The 15,652-nt window shown below is 45.8% G+C and overlaps 1 protein-coding gene across 1 annotated transcript in view; it reads left to right on the top strand.

Annotated features, from left to right (window-relative positions):
• Nucleotides 1-15,652, top strand: part of PRDM9 (PR/SET domain 9) — a 1,629,505-nt gene that overhangs the window by 1,260,487 nt on the left and 353,366 nt on the right. The window contains exon 9 of the mRNA XM_078676140.1: nt 835-1,025. Coding sequence (XP_078532266.1) covers nt 835-1,025 — 191 coding nt within the window. The remainder of the gene's footprint in view (nt 1-834; nt 1,026-15,652) is intronic.

A 15,652-nucleotide genomic window follows, 5' to 3' on the forward strand; every position in this document is an offset into this window, starting at 1 on the left:
GGACACCTAAATGCCTTCTGTGAATACCGAAAGTCTTAAAATTAGGATTTTTCGCAGTTTAGTAGTAGTAAAGTTGAGAAAAATCCTAATTTTAAGACTTTCGGTATTCACAGAAGGCATTTAGGAGTCCGAAAGTTACGAGTCCTAACTTTACTACTACTAAATTGAGAAAAATCTTACTTTTAGGACTTTCGGTATTCACAGAAGGCATTTAGGAGTCCGAAAGTTAGGAGTCCTAACTTTACTACTACTAAATTGAGAAAAATCCTAACTTTAAGACTTTCGGTATTCACAGAAGGCATTTAGGAGTCCGAAAGTTAGGAGTCCTAACTTTACTACTACTAAATTGAGAAAAATCCTAGCTTTAAGACTTTCGGTATTCACAGAAGGCATTTAGGAGTCCTTAAGTTAGGACTCCTAACTTCTGTGAATACCGAAATGAGTAAGTGTCTTCTGTGAATACCAAAATGAGTAAGTGCCTTCTATGAATACCAAAATGGTAGTAAGTTTAGGATTTTGTCTTAAGTTAGTTCTGTGAATCGGGCCCATGGATTACAATATATTTTTGAAGGTTGTATTGCAAGGTTGCAGTATGAATCTCACACCGTTGGTTTCTTCTTCATAGATATGTGCTCTAACTTGTTCCAGGATGGCAAAGTGCTTCTCATGTATTAGCCAGATATGGCTAACAAAGTCACACATTACATGTGGTCACGTAGTAGCGCTGGCTAAGCAATTTAAAAGTTTACAATGTTAAACTGTAAATGTAATTTATGAAATCGTACAACAGTAAATAATTACATTGAATAGGTTACTGCTTGTGATTCATTTCAGATATGTTAACTGTGCTAGGGACGAAGAGGAGCAAAACCTAGTCGCTTTCCAATATCATGAGCAAATATACTACAGAACTTGCAAGACCATTCATCCACACTGTGAACTTCTTGTCTGGTATGGAGAGGAATATGGCAAAGAGCTGGGAATCAAATGGAACTTTACGCGAAAAATCAGTTCAACTGTAAAAGGTAGCTATGTTGTATTCTAAAATCTGTAACTCCTTATCTCATGCAGCATTCCTCCTCCCATTCTGGACTATTTGCCGTGCTGAGGCGCTGCCTCCTCAAGGTCATTCATTCCAATTCTTTTCACCCATGTTTAGTCTTTCCTATGTAAAGGGAATGGTAACCCCATAACTTCCTGTGTTTTTTGTGTCCCATAGCGGGTGGATTTTTTGTCCAGGCCACTGTTCAACGACCTGCATTCACATTATTTAAATACATTTTGTGTTTGTTGTTTTTTCTTTTGAAACTGAGCAGCGATCCATTGTTTCGGAAGCATGGGTATACAGATCTAAGCTATGGAGAGGTGGTGTCAGCTGGAGGAGGTTAGATTCAGCTCACCACTTCACTTCGTGTGGGAGCAGCTGCCGCCTTTGTAAGCCACCAAGAAAGCTGAGCAAGCCTAGCTCGCTCGGCTCTGTGCGATTAGACAATGTAGCAGTTCATGTGAGAATCCACCCTTACAGCAGGAATACATTTAGCACAGCTCTAGTCCGAATGGTGCAGCTTGGCTCGTTCTGGTATGTTCAAACAGGAGAGGAGCAGTACAGAGGGCTCACTGAACGAAGTACTTGGAGCACATAACGCAGTGTTGGGGATAGGAGGAACCCGGGAAAGGGTAGCAATATTTGTCATACAAGAAAAGGTAAAGTGAACCTTATCACATGTTTAATTGGTCAAGCAGATTATTTTGAAGAATCAGGTTTTATAGAAGGGTGAAAGAGTAATCAAGTTTAAGGTGGGATTCATATAGAATAATAACTTTTAGGGTCATTACTAATTATAGTAGTACATGGCCTGGATTTTTATTTTTGAAACTTAATTTGCTGGATGACTTGGATGTGTGTTTATAACGAAAAATAGGGTGGGAGTCTATCCCCTATTTAAGAAGGGATGCAAGTATCAGTCGTATCAAAATGGCAAAGCATTTCCTTAAGCAAATGCATTTGGCTCATCGTCTTCCTCCTGGGAGGAGTGTGACATATTTTTACAAAAGAAAAGGATTTAACTGACAATGTTAGAAAATCAATCACCGATTTTTGCGAGATCAAATTCTAAATCCTTTAAAAGGCACCAGGAAGACCAAGATTGGGTCAAGTCTCCTGTTAGGTCCTACTTTTCACAAAGATCTTGTACCTACTCCAGTATTAGAACTTTCATACATTCACATGCTTGAATCATTCCTGTTGTCGAGATGGGAGTCCACGGTATATCAAAAACAGCAATGCAAAGCTAGTACAAACTAGAAAAAATAGGCCTAGGCCCATTTCAGTTTTGTAACATATCTGTTATAACTTCCCTCATTTTATGTTTCCCCGCATAATCCTCCTCCCTCCTTTCTCTTCCTCCCTTTTTCTGCCTCCCCTCCTCTCCTTCCCCACTTGGTTCATTCTCCTGGAAGGTGAATTAGAACGTTCACCCTTGAGGTACTGCGTTACCACTGAGTGATCAGAGGAGCAGGAAACTGGTTGTTGAATAAATCTCTTTCAACCTACCCGGAGTGGACTTACAGCCTGATTCATGAAGCGAAATAGCGCCCGCAATGGCTGCGAAAACGCAATTGCGGGTGCAAAACACGGAATCGGCATTCAAGTACGAAATAGCGAAATCGCAAAAAAATAATAGCGACCGGAATAGCGATTACGCTGTAAAAGTCGCAGACTCCGGGAAGTCGAGCAATAGCGATACGGAAATAGCGACCAACCACGGAATCTGCGAAATCAATAGCGAAACGCAATATTGTCTCAATCGGCATTCATGAAAGAAATAAATTTGCGAAAAAGCGCTAAATCGCACGTTTGCGCGGCGCAATTTAAGGACAACTCAAAGCAGGTGGTAACCATAAAAGCCATGATTAACCAAAATTTGAAAAACTGTTAGCCAATCACCAACAGGTCCAGGCCTGACCAATCACACATAAGGACATTCAGCAGCAGCATTAGGCGTTCCACAATGCCTGGGATGTACATGGTGGTGAGGCGGCGAAGGCTACAGCGAGCAGCACGGAGGAGACGCATGAGGCAGGCAAGGATTTACTGGCAGCGGGTCACCTTGCTGGGCCAAACCAGAGAACAGATTTATGCAAAATACAGGCTGAATGGGGAAATGATCACCTGGCTGATACAAGAACTCGACCCCATCATGCAGCACCCAACAAGGCGAAACAATTCTGTGCCCACACATGTGCAGGTATTGTGCAGCCTGCACCTCCTGGCCTCCGGCAGTTTCCAGGGCATAGTAGCGGCTGCTGGGGGGATATCCCAGCCCACCATGTCACGCTGCCTCCACACTTTTGTTGACGCCATGCTCAGCCAGCTCCACCAGCACATCACATTTCCCACGAGCCAACAGGAATTGGACCTGACAAAACTACAATTTTATAATGTAGCCCATTTTCCCCATGTCCTCGGCTGCATAGACTGTACCCACGTCGCCATCTGCCCACCAGCTGGCACGGAGTATATGTACCGCAACAGGAAGTCCTACCACTCCCTCAACATACAGATGGTCTGCAATGCCAAGACCATCATCACTGACATTGTGGCCCAGTACCCAGGGAGTACCCATGACTCCTTTATCTTCAGGCACAGCGGACTCCACACACGACTGATCAGGGGAGAGTTTGGGGAAGGACACCTACTTGGTAAGTACACTTTGTCGACAATGTCACATTGCTATGAAGTAACTGCGCTGCACAGGCAATCAACATCTGCTCCTCTCTTTCAGGTGACAGTGGCTACGCCCTACGGGAATACCTCCTGACCCCTTACCTCAACCCTGCCACACCTCAGCAACGCCGCTACAATGTTGCGCACATCCGGACAAGGAACTGTATTGAAAGGACATTTGGCCTGCTCAAGAGCAGGTTCCGTATACTGCACAAGACAGGTGGGGCCATGTATTACAGTCCTGCAGCGTGCTGCCGCATTGTGGCTGTCTGTGCAATGCTTCATAACATTGCAACCAAGCGCCGGATACCAGTTGACATATCAGGCAGTGAATCTGAGGGGGACGACCGGCCACCAGCACATGCGCACCATGCACGCGGGGAGAACCCAGCTGAAGGCCACAGACGTCGCAACCACATCACAGCTAACAATTTCTAGCCCACCCCCTTCCCCCACCCCACATATCACAATTGCATGCAAAATGTAATGATTACACAAGGCGAATGTGTGCAGCAAAATAAATGTATTTGTTTGATTCACAAGAAGAAAGGGTCATGGTAACAACTATTTACAAAATGCAGTATTCCTGCATATGCATGAGACGGTTCATGGCAGGCTTAGCTTCAGCCTGCGCCTGTGTCCCTGACACAATGTCATTGGCGCCTCCGGCGCACAATTCCCAGGCGCCTGTGAGGCTCTTCCTCATCCTGGGCAGCTGTACCAGGCGTAGCCCTGGTGCTGCGCCTAGGTGGGGGGGCCTGCGTGGCAGAGTGGCTGCTGACACTCGAGGCACCCTCACTCGCATCGTCTCCCCCCACAATGGCCGGTAGCACAGGTGCATGCAGTGCGGTGACGGCGGTGGTCAAGTGCTCCAGCACCCGGGTAATGTCCTCGCAGCACTGGACCAGTTGGTGCTGCTGGGTCAACGAGCGCCGCGCCAGCTGGGTGGTGGCATTTGCTGACACATAATTGGAGCGACTATAGGTGGACAGCCGGCTCAGCAGCTGGTGGTGGCGCCTGCTTGCAACACTGCGGTGCTTCATCAGCGCTGCAGTATTGTCCTCCATAGCCGCCGTCATGCGGTCCATGGCCGCCGTCATGCGGTCCATCCGCTCGCCGACTCCCGCCACATTGCGGCCAATCTTATGCAGCTGGAGCTGGATGGCTCCTTGCTGCTGCGACTGGCGCTGGTGTATTCGGAGCATGCGCCGCTCCACGCTCATGCAGGCATGGAGATGCCCATTGCCCCTCCTGCTGTTGTGCCGCTGTGTAGCGGATGTGGCTGGCCCAGATCTTGTTGGACGTGCTGCAGGTGTTGTAGCAGCTGGTGTTGCAGGTGCGGCAGGCACTGGAGGCACATTGGTGGGGTGCCTGGCTCTGGCAGCCGGTGGGCCTGCAGATGTTGCAGCAGGTAAGGCGGGGGGCCTGGCCTTGGCAGCCGGTGGGCCTGCAGATGTTGCAGCAGGTAAGGCGGGGGGCCTGGCCTTGGCAGCCGGTGGGCCTGCAGATGTTGCAGCAGGTAAGGCGGGGGGCCCGGCCTTGGCAGCCGGTGGGCCTGCAGATGTTGCAGCAGGTAAGGTGGGGGGCCTGGCTGCTGGTGTTGGCGCTGCCGCAGTGGCTGGTGGCTGGGTATCAGGTAGGGATTCCTCCTCCTGGGCCTCCTCATCAATCAGCAGCCTCTCGCTGCCACTGCTATCACCCGCACCTGTGAGGGTAAGTGGATACTCATTAGGTGCATGTGACTGTCAGACGTGCAGATGTTACATGCATGCTGGGTGTCATTCCCTGGGTGGCTGTGTATTTGCGCACTTTGGAACCTTTCTGGCCGCATTGTGGTACTACTACATTGTGGACATACTACGTCTCCCACAATGCTTCAGGGCATTTCCTGATGCACAACATAGGCATGACTAAGGGCCAATGAGTGAGCCTATTTGGTCAGGGGCGGTCATAGGGGACAGGGTCGCAGTCGCATGCCACTTACCTTGGGTGTCTCGGGTGGGGCGGGAGGAGTCCAGAGGGGTCACGCCAACACACGCCTCCCTCTCCAAGGTGTCCTCTACCTGGTCCTCCAGGGGGGTGTTGGGTGGGACAGTCGGTCCACCACCTCCGGTGCCTGATGCCTCACCAAGGCGCTCCGCCACCCTCTCCTTGGCACGCCCTCGGAGGTCGTACCAGCGCTTCTTTAGCTCCTCCAGAGACCTGTCCGCAACGCCCACAGAGTTGACGCTGGAGGCAATCCCCACCCAGATCCTCCGCTTCTCCTGCTCTGGGACCCTCCGGGAGTTGGCACCAAACAGCTGGTCGTGGTTGGCCACCACCCCTTCTATTAGGTTCTCCAGCTCCTGCTCGGTGAATTTCAGTTTGCGCTTGCGGCCAGCGCTGTTGCTGGGGCCTGGCTGAGGTTCGTCGGACATGGCGGTCGCTATTTCGGCGGGGTCGGGAGTCGCTAACGGCGGTTTAGCGGCAGCTTTCCGTCGTGAACACTCGACTGATAGCGTCACTGTGGTGTTTGGGGGTGGGATTTGGCTGCTTCCTGGTTGTGATGTCATCACGGTGCTCGGAATGCGTCTTCCCGTTTTCCAGATCCCGCGAGATTGCGACTCGCATTCCCGATCGCACGGGATTGCGACTCGCATTCCCGATCGCACGGGATTGCGAGTCGCTATCCCGTGCGATCGGGATTGCGAGTCGCAATCCCGTGCGATCGGGATTGCGAGTCGCAATCCCGTGCGATCGGGATTGCGAGTCGCAATCCCGATCGCAGGTAGCCGGAAATAGCAATTTTTCTGCGTTTTTTGTAGGTCGCTAACGGCTTTAGCGCCCGCGTGCGAGTCGCTATTTTTTCCCCGAAAAGTACATGAATGCCGTTTTGCGTTTCCTCAATAGCGAGTCGCTATTAATCGCTATTAGGGACACGCAAAACGGCCCGTACATGAATCAGGCTGTTAATTTCTTAACAATTTGGCGACAATTTGTATTGTCCCCGTGCCAATGGTTTAGTGGAGCGATGCAACAGGATGATAAAAGATACATTGCAACTTGCTATAGCATCGCACAAACCTATTATTCAATCCATCAAGGACACGATTTGGTCTTATGCCATTACACCCAATAGTGTAACAGGTTACTCCCCTTTCAGCCTATTGAGAGGATGCAAACCTAGTTCTAAGCTCACACCAAATTGGTTGTTCCAAGATAGTACTTTTAGATGGGACAAACAGGCTGCACAAGAGAAAATTCTAAGTAACCAAGAAAAGTATAAATGTGAATATGATCAAAGATGGGGAACCAAACCTAGAGTATGGGAAGCTGGTCAACAAGTTTTTGTCAAGAATCCTGTGTTAATGGCCAGTAGGTACAATAAGTATTATGAAGCAGAAAAGATAAAAGAAGTAAGTAAAAATGTGGTCACTATGTCTGATGGCAGAAAATGGAGCATGGACAGGTTGGTCAAAGTTCCTGATCTATCTGACAATTCAATCTCCCAAAATAAGGGTGAAGTTGCTCATGAGCATCAGGGTAAAAGAATCATAAGAACACCTTTATGGCAAAAAGACTATGTGATGAAATGGTTCCATCTTATGTGATCTTTCTGTATTTCTGGCAGAAAAGGAGATGTGTTATAACTTCCCTCATTTAATGTTTCCCCGCATAATCCTCCTCCTTCCTTTCTCTTCCTCCCTTTCTCTGCCTCCCCTCCTCTCCTTCCCCACTTGGTTCATTCCCCTGGAAGGTGAATTAGAACGTTCACTCTTGAGGAACTGCGTTACCACTGAGTGATCAGAGGAGCATGAAACTGGTTGTTGAATAAATCTCTTTCAACCTACCGGAGTGGACTTCATTTCTTAACAATATCCCTTTCTTTTTGTAAAAGAGATCAAAAAAAGTTCTTAGCCAATCAGCACAATCCCACATTCTAGAACCCTTACTGAGAGAATCTCAGACCTTCAGATGTTCTACCAAACTTGTGCTAGGGAGTTTCCACTGAGCTCTGATCAGTTTTTTCCTTAATTATTCTCTTGCGAGGTTTTTCCTAAACCTTTTCTTCCGATTTATACTTATTGCGCTTAGTTTATCTTCATTCCTGATGTCGGACAAGCAGAAGAAGGGTCTTTTTAGAGCTTGTGCCATCTGCTCTAAGAAAAGACTCCTCATGGATGACTCTCATAAGGACTGTATCTACTGGCTGCATACTGACCACATAGCCAAGGATTGTAAGATATGTTGCACCTTCTCCACCAAGACTCTGAGGGATCGTTAGGGGTGACTTCCCATTTGGCTCCAGAAGCGGGAATCCAGAAAACAGCCTATTTCTAGGGAGTAGAGTGATGAAGCCTCGTTGTCTTCATCTTCCAGAAGTTCTCACAAGAGGGGAATATCTGAGCCTCACTCATTTGAGGAGCGTCCCTCTAAAGCCTCAAAAAAGACCACCGAGGTGAAAAGGAGAGGAAAGGACATCTGTCAGGAGACAGCAGGGTGAAAAATGCAAGTTCTCATCCAGGGGATACTCATCAATAGTCATAATCTATGAATAAACCCCCCTTATGTGCGGGATCCCGGAGCATATTGAAAATACATATAATATATATGTATGTATATATATATATATATATATATATATATATATATATATATATATATATATATATATATATATATGTGTGTGAAAACATATTTGCAGCCTAAAACATTTCCCAACTGGCAAAACTGCCGCAAAATTACATGAATTAGCATACACACAGTAGTACTCTCCCAACCCCTAAGGAAGAAAGTGAGCAGTAAACATTTGCATACAACAATGCTTTATTACCATAGGAAAACCTGTAATTGCAGGCATTTGCCAGTAGGCTTAAGTAGAGTATAAAGAAACAAAGAAAGACTGACACCTTGCCTTTAAGGCATTAAAGTAGGGGTACCATGCCTTTAAGACCTGAAGGTGACCCCCTGTTCCCATGATGCACCACAGGTTGCAGTTGGGTCAGTTCTTTTTTCCAGTTCCTTCTGTGAGGATCCTGGAGCTTGAGCTCTTCAGTTTTTAACTGAAATTGTTAATTTGAGTGAATTTTTTCAGAAAATTCGACATCTTCTGGTTTATTAAGGCTTCTACTTTGTTTTTTTGTGGTATTCCACAAAAATTTCCTGTCGGAATGCCTGCTTTATTCCGGAAGTGTCCTTCTTGTGACAAGAAGATGGCACTGGCTGGCCCACACTCAGTGTGCATTGTGTGCCTTCCATCTGCACACAACCCTGACCAGTGCCACCACGGTCAGAAGTTCTCTAGGCCGACCCTTCGTAACAGAGAACGTATCAGACTTCATGCCATGTGAGAGAAAGACAGAAGTCATCAGGTGGGTGACCATGGAGGCCTAGGACGTCTTCTTCAAGCAAGCATGGCCAAAAACGTCGACGTTCCGCCTCTCCTGCCCCCAAAAAGAGGAAGGGAGGTGAGGTTCTGTGATTTTCGACTCCACTTCGTATCTAGCCGCCATTTTGTATCCGGCGCCATTTTGTGTTGCCTTTTACTCAGACAGCACGGCGCACAGAATATTCTTGCTTTTTTAGCTGCCTCTGCGTCTCCCTAGTTAAAGAGTAAACCCTTGTCCTTTTTTATGAAGCTGGTGTCAGGGTCTGACCGAGTTTGTTAATCCATGTCTAGACTGATTAATCCTTGTCTTACTCCACTGTTTGGGTCCCACATTTCTTTCTTACTTTATCTTATTTGACTGGCCTTCGCTATTCTCTTTGTGTATTCTCTTATTACACAAACTATCCTTTGAAACACGCAAACATGTTCTACCACCTGCAAATTTAATTACGGGCACTAGTGTTGATTAACTCGAGGGGAGGAGAACACACAGGGTCTGAAGGAAAGGTGTGTTTAAGACACTCGATAGCTTGTTTTCGAACTCTTCTCATTTGTCAGTTTTGTATCTTTTGGGAGTAGCCATCGTAAATATGTGTACTATAAGAGACAGTAAGCCACGGAGTTAAGTGGCAGTCTCCTGAGAACTTACCATTGGTGTACTTGTGGGACAACTGTGCTTAGCTGCAGCTAATAAATTCGATTTTCTACGCCTAACAGAGTGTCTCGTGTCTCTGTCTGACAAGGCAGGCGAACCCTGGGATTTTAGACGTGCACTGCGCCGCTGGGGCCATAAGGTCCAGTTCCTCAATGGACGAAGATCTCCTTCGAAGTCACCGTCGAAGAGGCCTAGACGCTCTTCTGGATCACCATCGCGACGGCGAGAGTCTCCGCCGCATCCAAGTAAGTCGGCGTCGAGACGCCACACTTCGGGCTCGAAGTCTGTGGCTGCTGGCATCTCTAAGGCTCCGTCGACGTCGAGACTTCCGTCGATGTCGAGTCACTCTACACCGCCCGGGAGGAGGTCAGCGTCGAGAGTTAGGACGGCTTCCAGATTGCTGGCGGCTGGCGTACCGCCGTCGGGAGAGTCGTCAAGATCCAACCATTCGACATCGAGGAAGTCGACGTCTAGGCGACGTCAGGAAGGGTTGCCGTCGACACAACATCGAAGAAGGTCGTCATCGAGACGACATCATGGAGGCTCGCCGTCGACCCGACTCCGAGGAAGATCGACGTCGAGGTCACCGGCTCGATGCCGAAGATCGCAGTCGAGGTCACCACGGCGTGGACGATCGATGTCGAGAGCATCAAGGCCTCGCTCGACGCCATTGGTCACACAGATGTCTTCGACGCCAAAGCTTTCGCCGTTGAGGGAACAGGTCACAGTCATTGTGGAGCCACCTGGGTCCAGGTCATCAGTCATGTATTCCTATAGGTTCTGAATCGATCCCCCTATTCCTGACCCTATTCTGGTTAAACTATCTATCAAGTTAACTAACAGTCAGCCCATGAGGCAAGAAAAACCCCCATGATGCAGATACCCTTTATCTGACGCAGTCACACTACGGCACAGGAACGTGTTATCTGATTAGGTCATAACGCTTGAGATCTAATTAGACAAGCGATATTCCTCCAGCCCCTGATAAGGCATACGGAGTTCTCATAACAAATCAAACCTATGACAACCTGGAAAATCCGTGCGGACATTGTTTTGATTTCACAGAGAACTTCAGTAAAAGAATGTGCTAACGAGCAAGTCGTATGACATCTTTATTGACGTATCTATGTCCATCCTTACGTCAATCTCGGCACCTTAAAGGTATAAATATTACCGATCTTGCCCTATGCAAACACACGCGTGGTGACGAGACGGAGCAGCCATACTTGCCGAAGCCCAGAAGCAGAGCAGACCCCGCTGGCAGCAGCCCCGCCTTTCTGACGCGCTGAGAGAAGCTGCTTTCTCCTGCCGAGAGACCCAGCACCGGCGCTTCCGGGTAGCCCTCGCAGGCAGCCTGGATTATCGAGACCAGAGAAAGAGATACCATTCCTCATTCATCCTAACTTCCAGGTACAGAACTGAATAACCCCTCACAGAGAATTCTTTAGTTATTCACTTGGCAAAAACAAACTTAACTTAAACTGTAACTTTCTATTCCCGCCCACGCATTAGACTTAGGTCAGGTACACGGGGTAGGCGTATCTAGAAACACCAGTTGAGTACGTTTAGTCAAATGTATATGTGTATGTAAATATATTTTATTCATTTTAAAACATCATATGGCTTAGAAACCATATCAATGTTTTTACAGTATTATTTTATACTATTGCTTTTAATGTATGCACTTTACTTAACTATAAGTATTGCAATAATATCGATCCATTTCTCTTGTATGAGAAAAGAGACTGATCAATAAATAACACCTTTTTATTGAACACGCCCGTCTCTTCCTTTTCTCTACATTCTGATGAGACTAAGAATGCACGTACTGACTGAGTAAAATAATTTGCCTTTTGTTCACACGACTCTCGAGATTTACTCTTGATTAGGGGAGAGCAAAGTTGTCATGTTCTATGGTTGTCAGAAACTAAATCCCTTCTTGTCTAATCAGGGAAGTTAAGTCCTACCTGAACATTCGAGAAAGTTTCTAGTGAACTCTGAGCTAAGCTGGCAAACCCAAAACTTTAAGTCTAGTATCGACAGTAGTAGACCTAGTTAACGTCTGGCCTAGGCCTTTACTGCTGTAGGTATTATTCCAATGCGCAGAGCCTATTGGGATGATAGGAGCTACACTACATGGCGCCCAACGCGTTTGGAAAGGGCGATAAAACTAACGTAAGACATTTAGAGTAACTCAGTCGTGCTCTCTCACTCAGACCCCTTTTCCCACAATACTCCAAAGACGTCTGGAGTGGGTGAAAGGTTATATCCGCCAGACCTCGCAGGAGGGAACTCCTATGTATGGTTCTTGGTATAAGTCAACGTTGAAGGATACACTGTTCCAAAAATATTGTGCATCTAATCTTTGTTTCCATAAGAAACCTGATCTGCAAACAAAAGACATAAGCTTCCTGTCGGTAAAATGACAGAGAGTGATGATGAAAGAGAGGCAGTTAGATTAGCAACTGAACTCGCAGCAGCTGATGCTGCAGCGCTAGACGCGGACGGGGATATAATACTAATCCCGGTCACCAAAAGGAAATCTATAACCTTAAAACTTATAGAAAATGGACTGACACCTAGAGGTGGCACAGTCATATTCGTAATTGAGGCACACGAATATCGGCAGACAGAGGTATACTATACATGGATACATTTTCCAGCAGCAAATGCTGTAACAAAGTACTTCCACTATTACAAAATAGAGGTACCACCTGACATTTACACTCCTTTCGAGGAGGTGGAAGTACCACTCAAATTTCAAGAGCATTTGCTCTTATTTGATGGCGCCCTAATACATAACAATCACATTACAAGGCTCGGTCCTTTAGGTAGACCAGGAGCAACGTGGCCGGTACTAGCCGGATACACACCACATCCAGACTTCGAAAGAATGCCTGCAGCAGATCTTTTGGTACAACTAAAACAATTAATAAAAATTCATAGACAATTAGTACAGTATGTGATGCGGACTTCAACAATTCAGCCAGCGATTAAACTTCCACAGCTGACCCCTTACCAGGGGAACACAAATAAAATTACACCACAGAACATCCAGTCTTGCCTAGGTAAAGTACCGGCTAAACGGGAACAAATACCATTCTGGTTGGCACAGAAAATCACCCAAATAGAGGCGGTGTTTCCTGACACCACCCCGCTAGAAAAACACAGGATTCTGACTATCTGTCTTCCAATGGGAATCGCACCACACATTGAGGACTGTGACACTTGGGGTACAGTCTTTGCTTCTATCTACACAAAAACGCACGGTGTTCCATCCATTTCGGTAATACCAGATGTGCTAAAACAAATTCAAGATGAATATGGTCCAGAACCAGCTTTAACTCTTGGTATGAAATTACTAAAAGACTTCAAGCAGGTCTCGGCTATATTATTAGCCAACGTAAAGGGAGAAGCAGCAAACGTGGCGATCCGCCAGAGGTTAAAAGAGACAGATATAGCAGACCAACCAGCTGAAATTGCCAGAATCATAGAAAAATCCTATGAGGAACTAGGTAGAGATAGTTTAGGTGGGATACCAGTAAAACCGCAACTGACTGAAAGTCCTGAAAAAATATTTTTTAATAATAATTCACCAAAAAAGAACTGGGATGGAAACAAACAATCCAATCCTAAAGAAAAGAAATTCCAGTCCAGGGGAAGGTCTCCTAGGCGAAGAGAAAAATCTCCAAACCTGAGACAAAGGTCACCCCAGAGTGACCCTTCTGGGAAAAGATATAACCTTAGAAATAGGGATAATATAAAAAAAGCCTGATAGATATCAAGACATTGATACACGTCCCTCTCAATCTTTTCAGACTTCCTCGCAGAAATCGGAAAGAACAGGACGATCAGAACAAAGAGAAGAGCACGCCAAGTCCAAAGACAAGGAACCTGCTCAGCTAAAAAAGAAATTACAATTTCCAAAAAAGAAGGTAGCCAGTATCAAGGTAATTAACAATGCCGAGAATACTGAGGACACAACTGAAAAACGGGGAATGGGCTCAGACAATGCTAGACAGCGCAGCAGAAGTGAGCATAGTTCGCAAAGTCCTTATGAATCATCTGGAGACAGTGGACACGAATGAATATCTTCAAGTGGAAACTGCAGACACCAGGGTTAGCAGACCTCACAAAATATACGAGATAACATTACGTATAGAGGGAGATAAGACTAGGAAAATAAGGGGACTATTTTGGGATAATCTCTCCGAGGGCTATGACATCCTTCTAGCTGAAAAAGACTGGCCACCAGAGTTTGTTAGGGAGTGCCCTCATGGCGAAGAAATAATTATGCCTGCCTTCTCGAATCATATCCCGATTCATAAAAAATATACACTTGCTAGAAAGTGGGCAGTAGCTTTAGCTCCTGCTTTATATAAAAATCATGTAGGATGGGATGAGGACTCACCTCCTCACAAAATCCAGTTAAAATCACAACCAACTGCACAAAGGCAGTACCCAATTAAGCAAGAAGCTAAAAAACAGGTAAATGAAATACTAGATCAGCTAGAATACCAGGGGGTGATTGAAACTTGCACCTCACAAATGAACAACCCTTTGTTTCCGGTCTCCAAACCAGACAATTCGTATCGTCTAGTTTTGGATTACCGACACCTTAACACATGTTGCAAAACTTTTGCAGTGCAAAACTCACACAGTGCTGCACTAATGAATAACATAGTGCGCAAAAAATACAAAACAACATTAGACATCTCTAATGGATTCTTTTGTCAAAACATAGCACCAGAGAGCAGATATTTAACTGCATTCTCAGTAAATGGCACTCAAAAACAATTCTGTCGGTTAGCCCAGGGGTACAAGAACAGCCCGGGGGTATTCTGAGCGAGAGTAACAGAATTACTACAACTATATGATGATGAAGCATTATCTTATGTCGATGACATTTACTTAACAGATGATGACTTGGAGACTCACTTGAAAAGAGTGAACACCATAATACTTGGGTTCGCAGCAGAGGGTTACAAATTCAACTTTAAAAAGTCCAGAATTGCCCATCTGACAGTCCTATTCTTAGGATATGAGTTATCAAGTGAAGGCAAAAGCCTGGCTGACAATTTCCTAGAGAAATGTGCCGTACTCCAAGCACCTAGAACACTGAAAAACTTACAGTCGATTCTAGGCTTCCTAAATTTCGGATGAACATACATTGCAAATTACGCAGAAAGGGTCAAACCCCTTTATGATCTGATAAAACCAGATTTTAAAAAATCCAATTGGACTCAAATACACACAGAAATTTTGAGATCCTTACAAACAGACATGCTAATTAAAACAAAATTAGAAACACGTGATAACACCCGCAATCTTGTGATTCGAGTGATCCCAGGAAAATGCGGATTCACATACCTGACCTCTAATGAGGGAGAAAATGTACCAATTGCACTCAAATCACACTTGTACACAGAAGCTGAACAGAAATTCAGCAACAAAGAAAAAATTGTTCATGCAGTTCAAACCGCAATAGCTAGAGAAAAAGACATAGCTGACGGTAGACATATCACAGTCAGAACAGCAGAATCAGCCTTTGAGGCACTAACAACACCGTGTAATTTACCAACAACAACATTGAATCCGGAATGGTTACAATGGGTGAATTCAATCACAACGGACAAAGTATACTACTACTTTGATCCGGAACTAGAAGAATTAAAAAATCTAGAATATGAAAAAACATATCCTCTGCCAATCGACATTCTGCCTCTACGACATTACGCCTGTGTAATCTATACAGACGGACATGCTCAACCCTCCGTTTGGGGAGAACAAGCATACAACCCCACATGTGAGATTACAAAAGAAGTGTGGCGCGGAGGTAAACTAAAACCTCTATTAACAAAATCACACTCAGTAGAAACTAATTCAGAAAAACAAACTGAAA

The sequence above is a fragment of the Lissotriton helveticus genome, chromosome 2_1, assembly GCF_964261635.1.
Source record: "Lissotriton helveticus chromosome 2_1, aLisHel1.1, whole genome shotgun sequence".
Classification (NCBI taxonomy): Eukaryota; Metazoa; Chordata; class Amphibia; order Caudata; family Salamandridae; genus Lissotriton; species Lissotriton helveticus.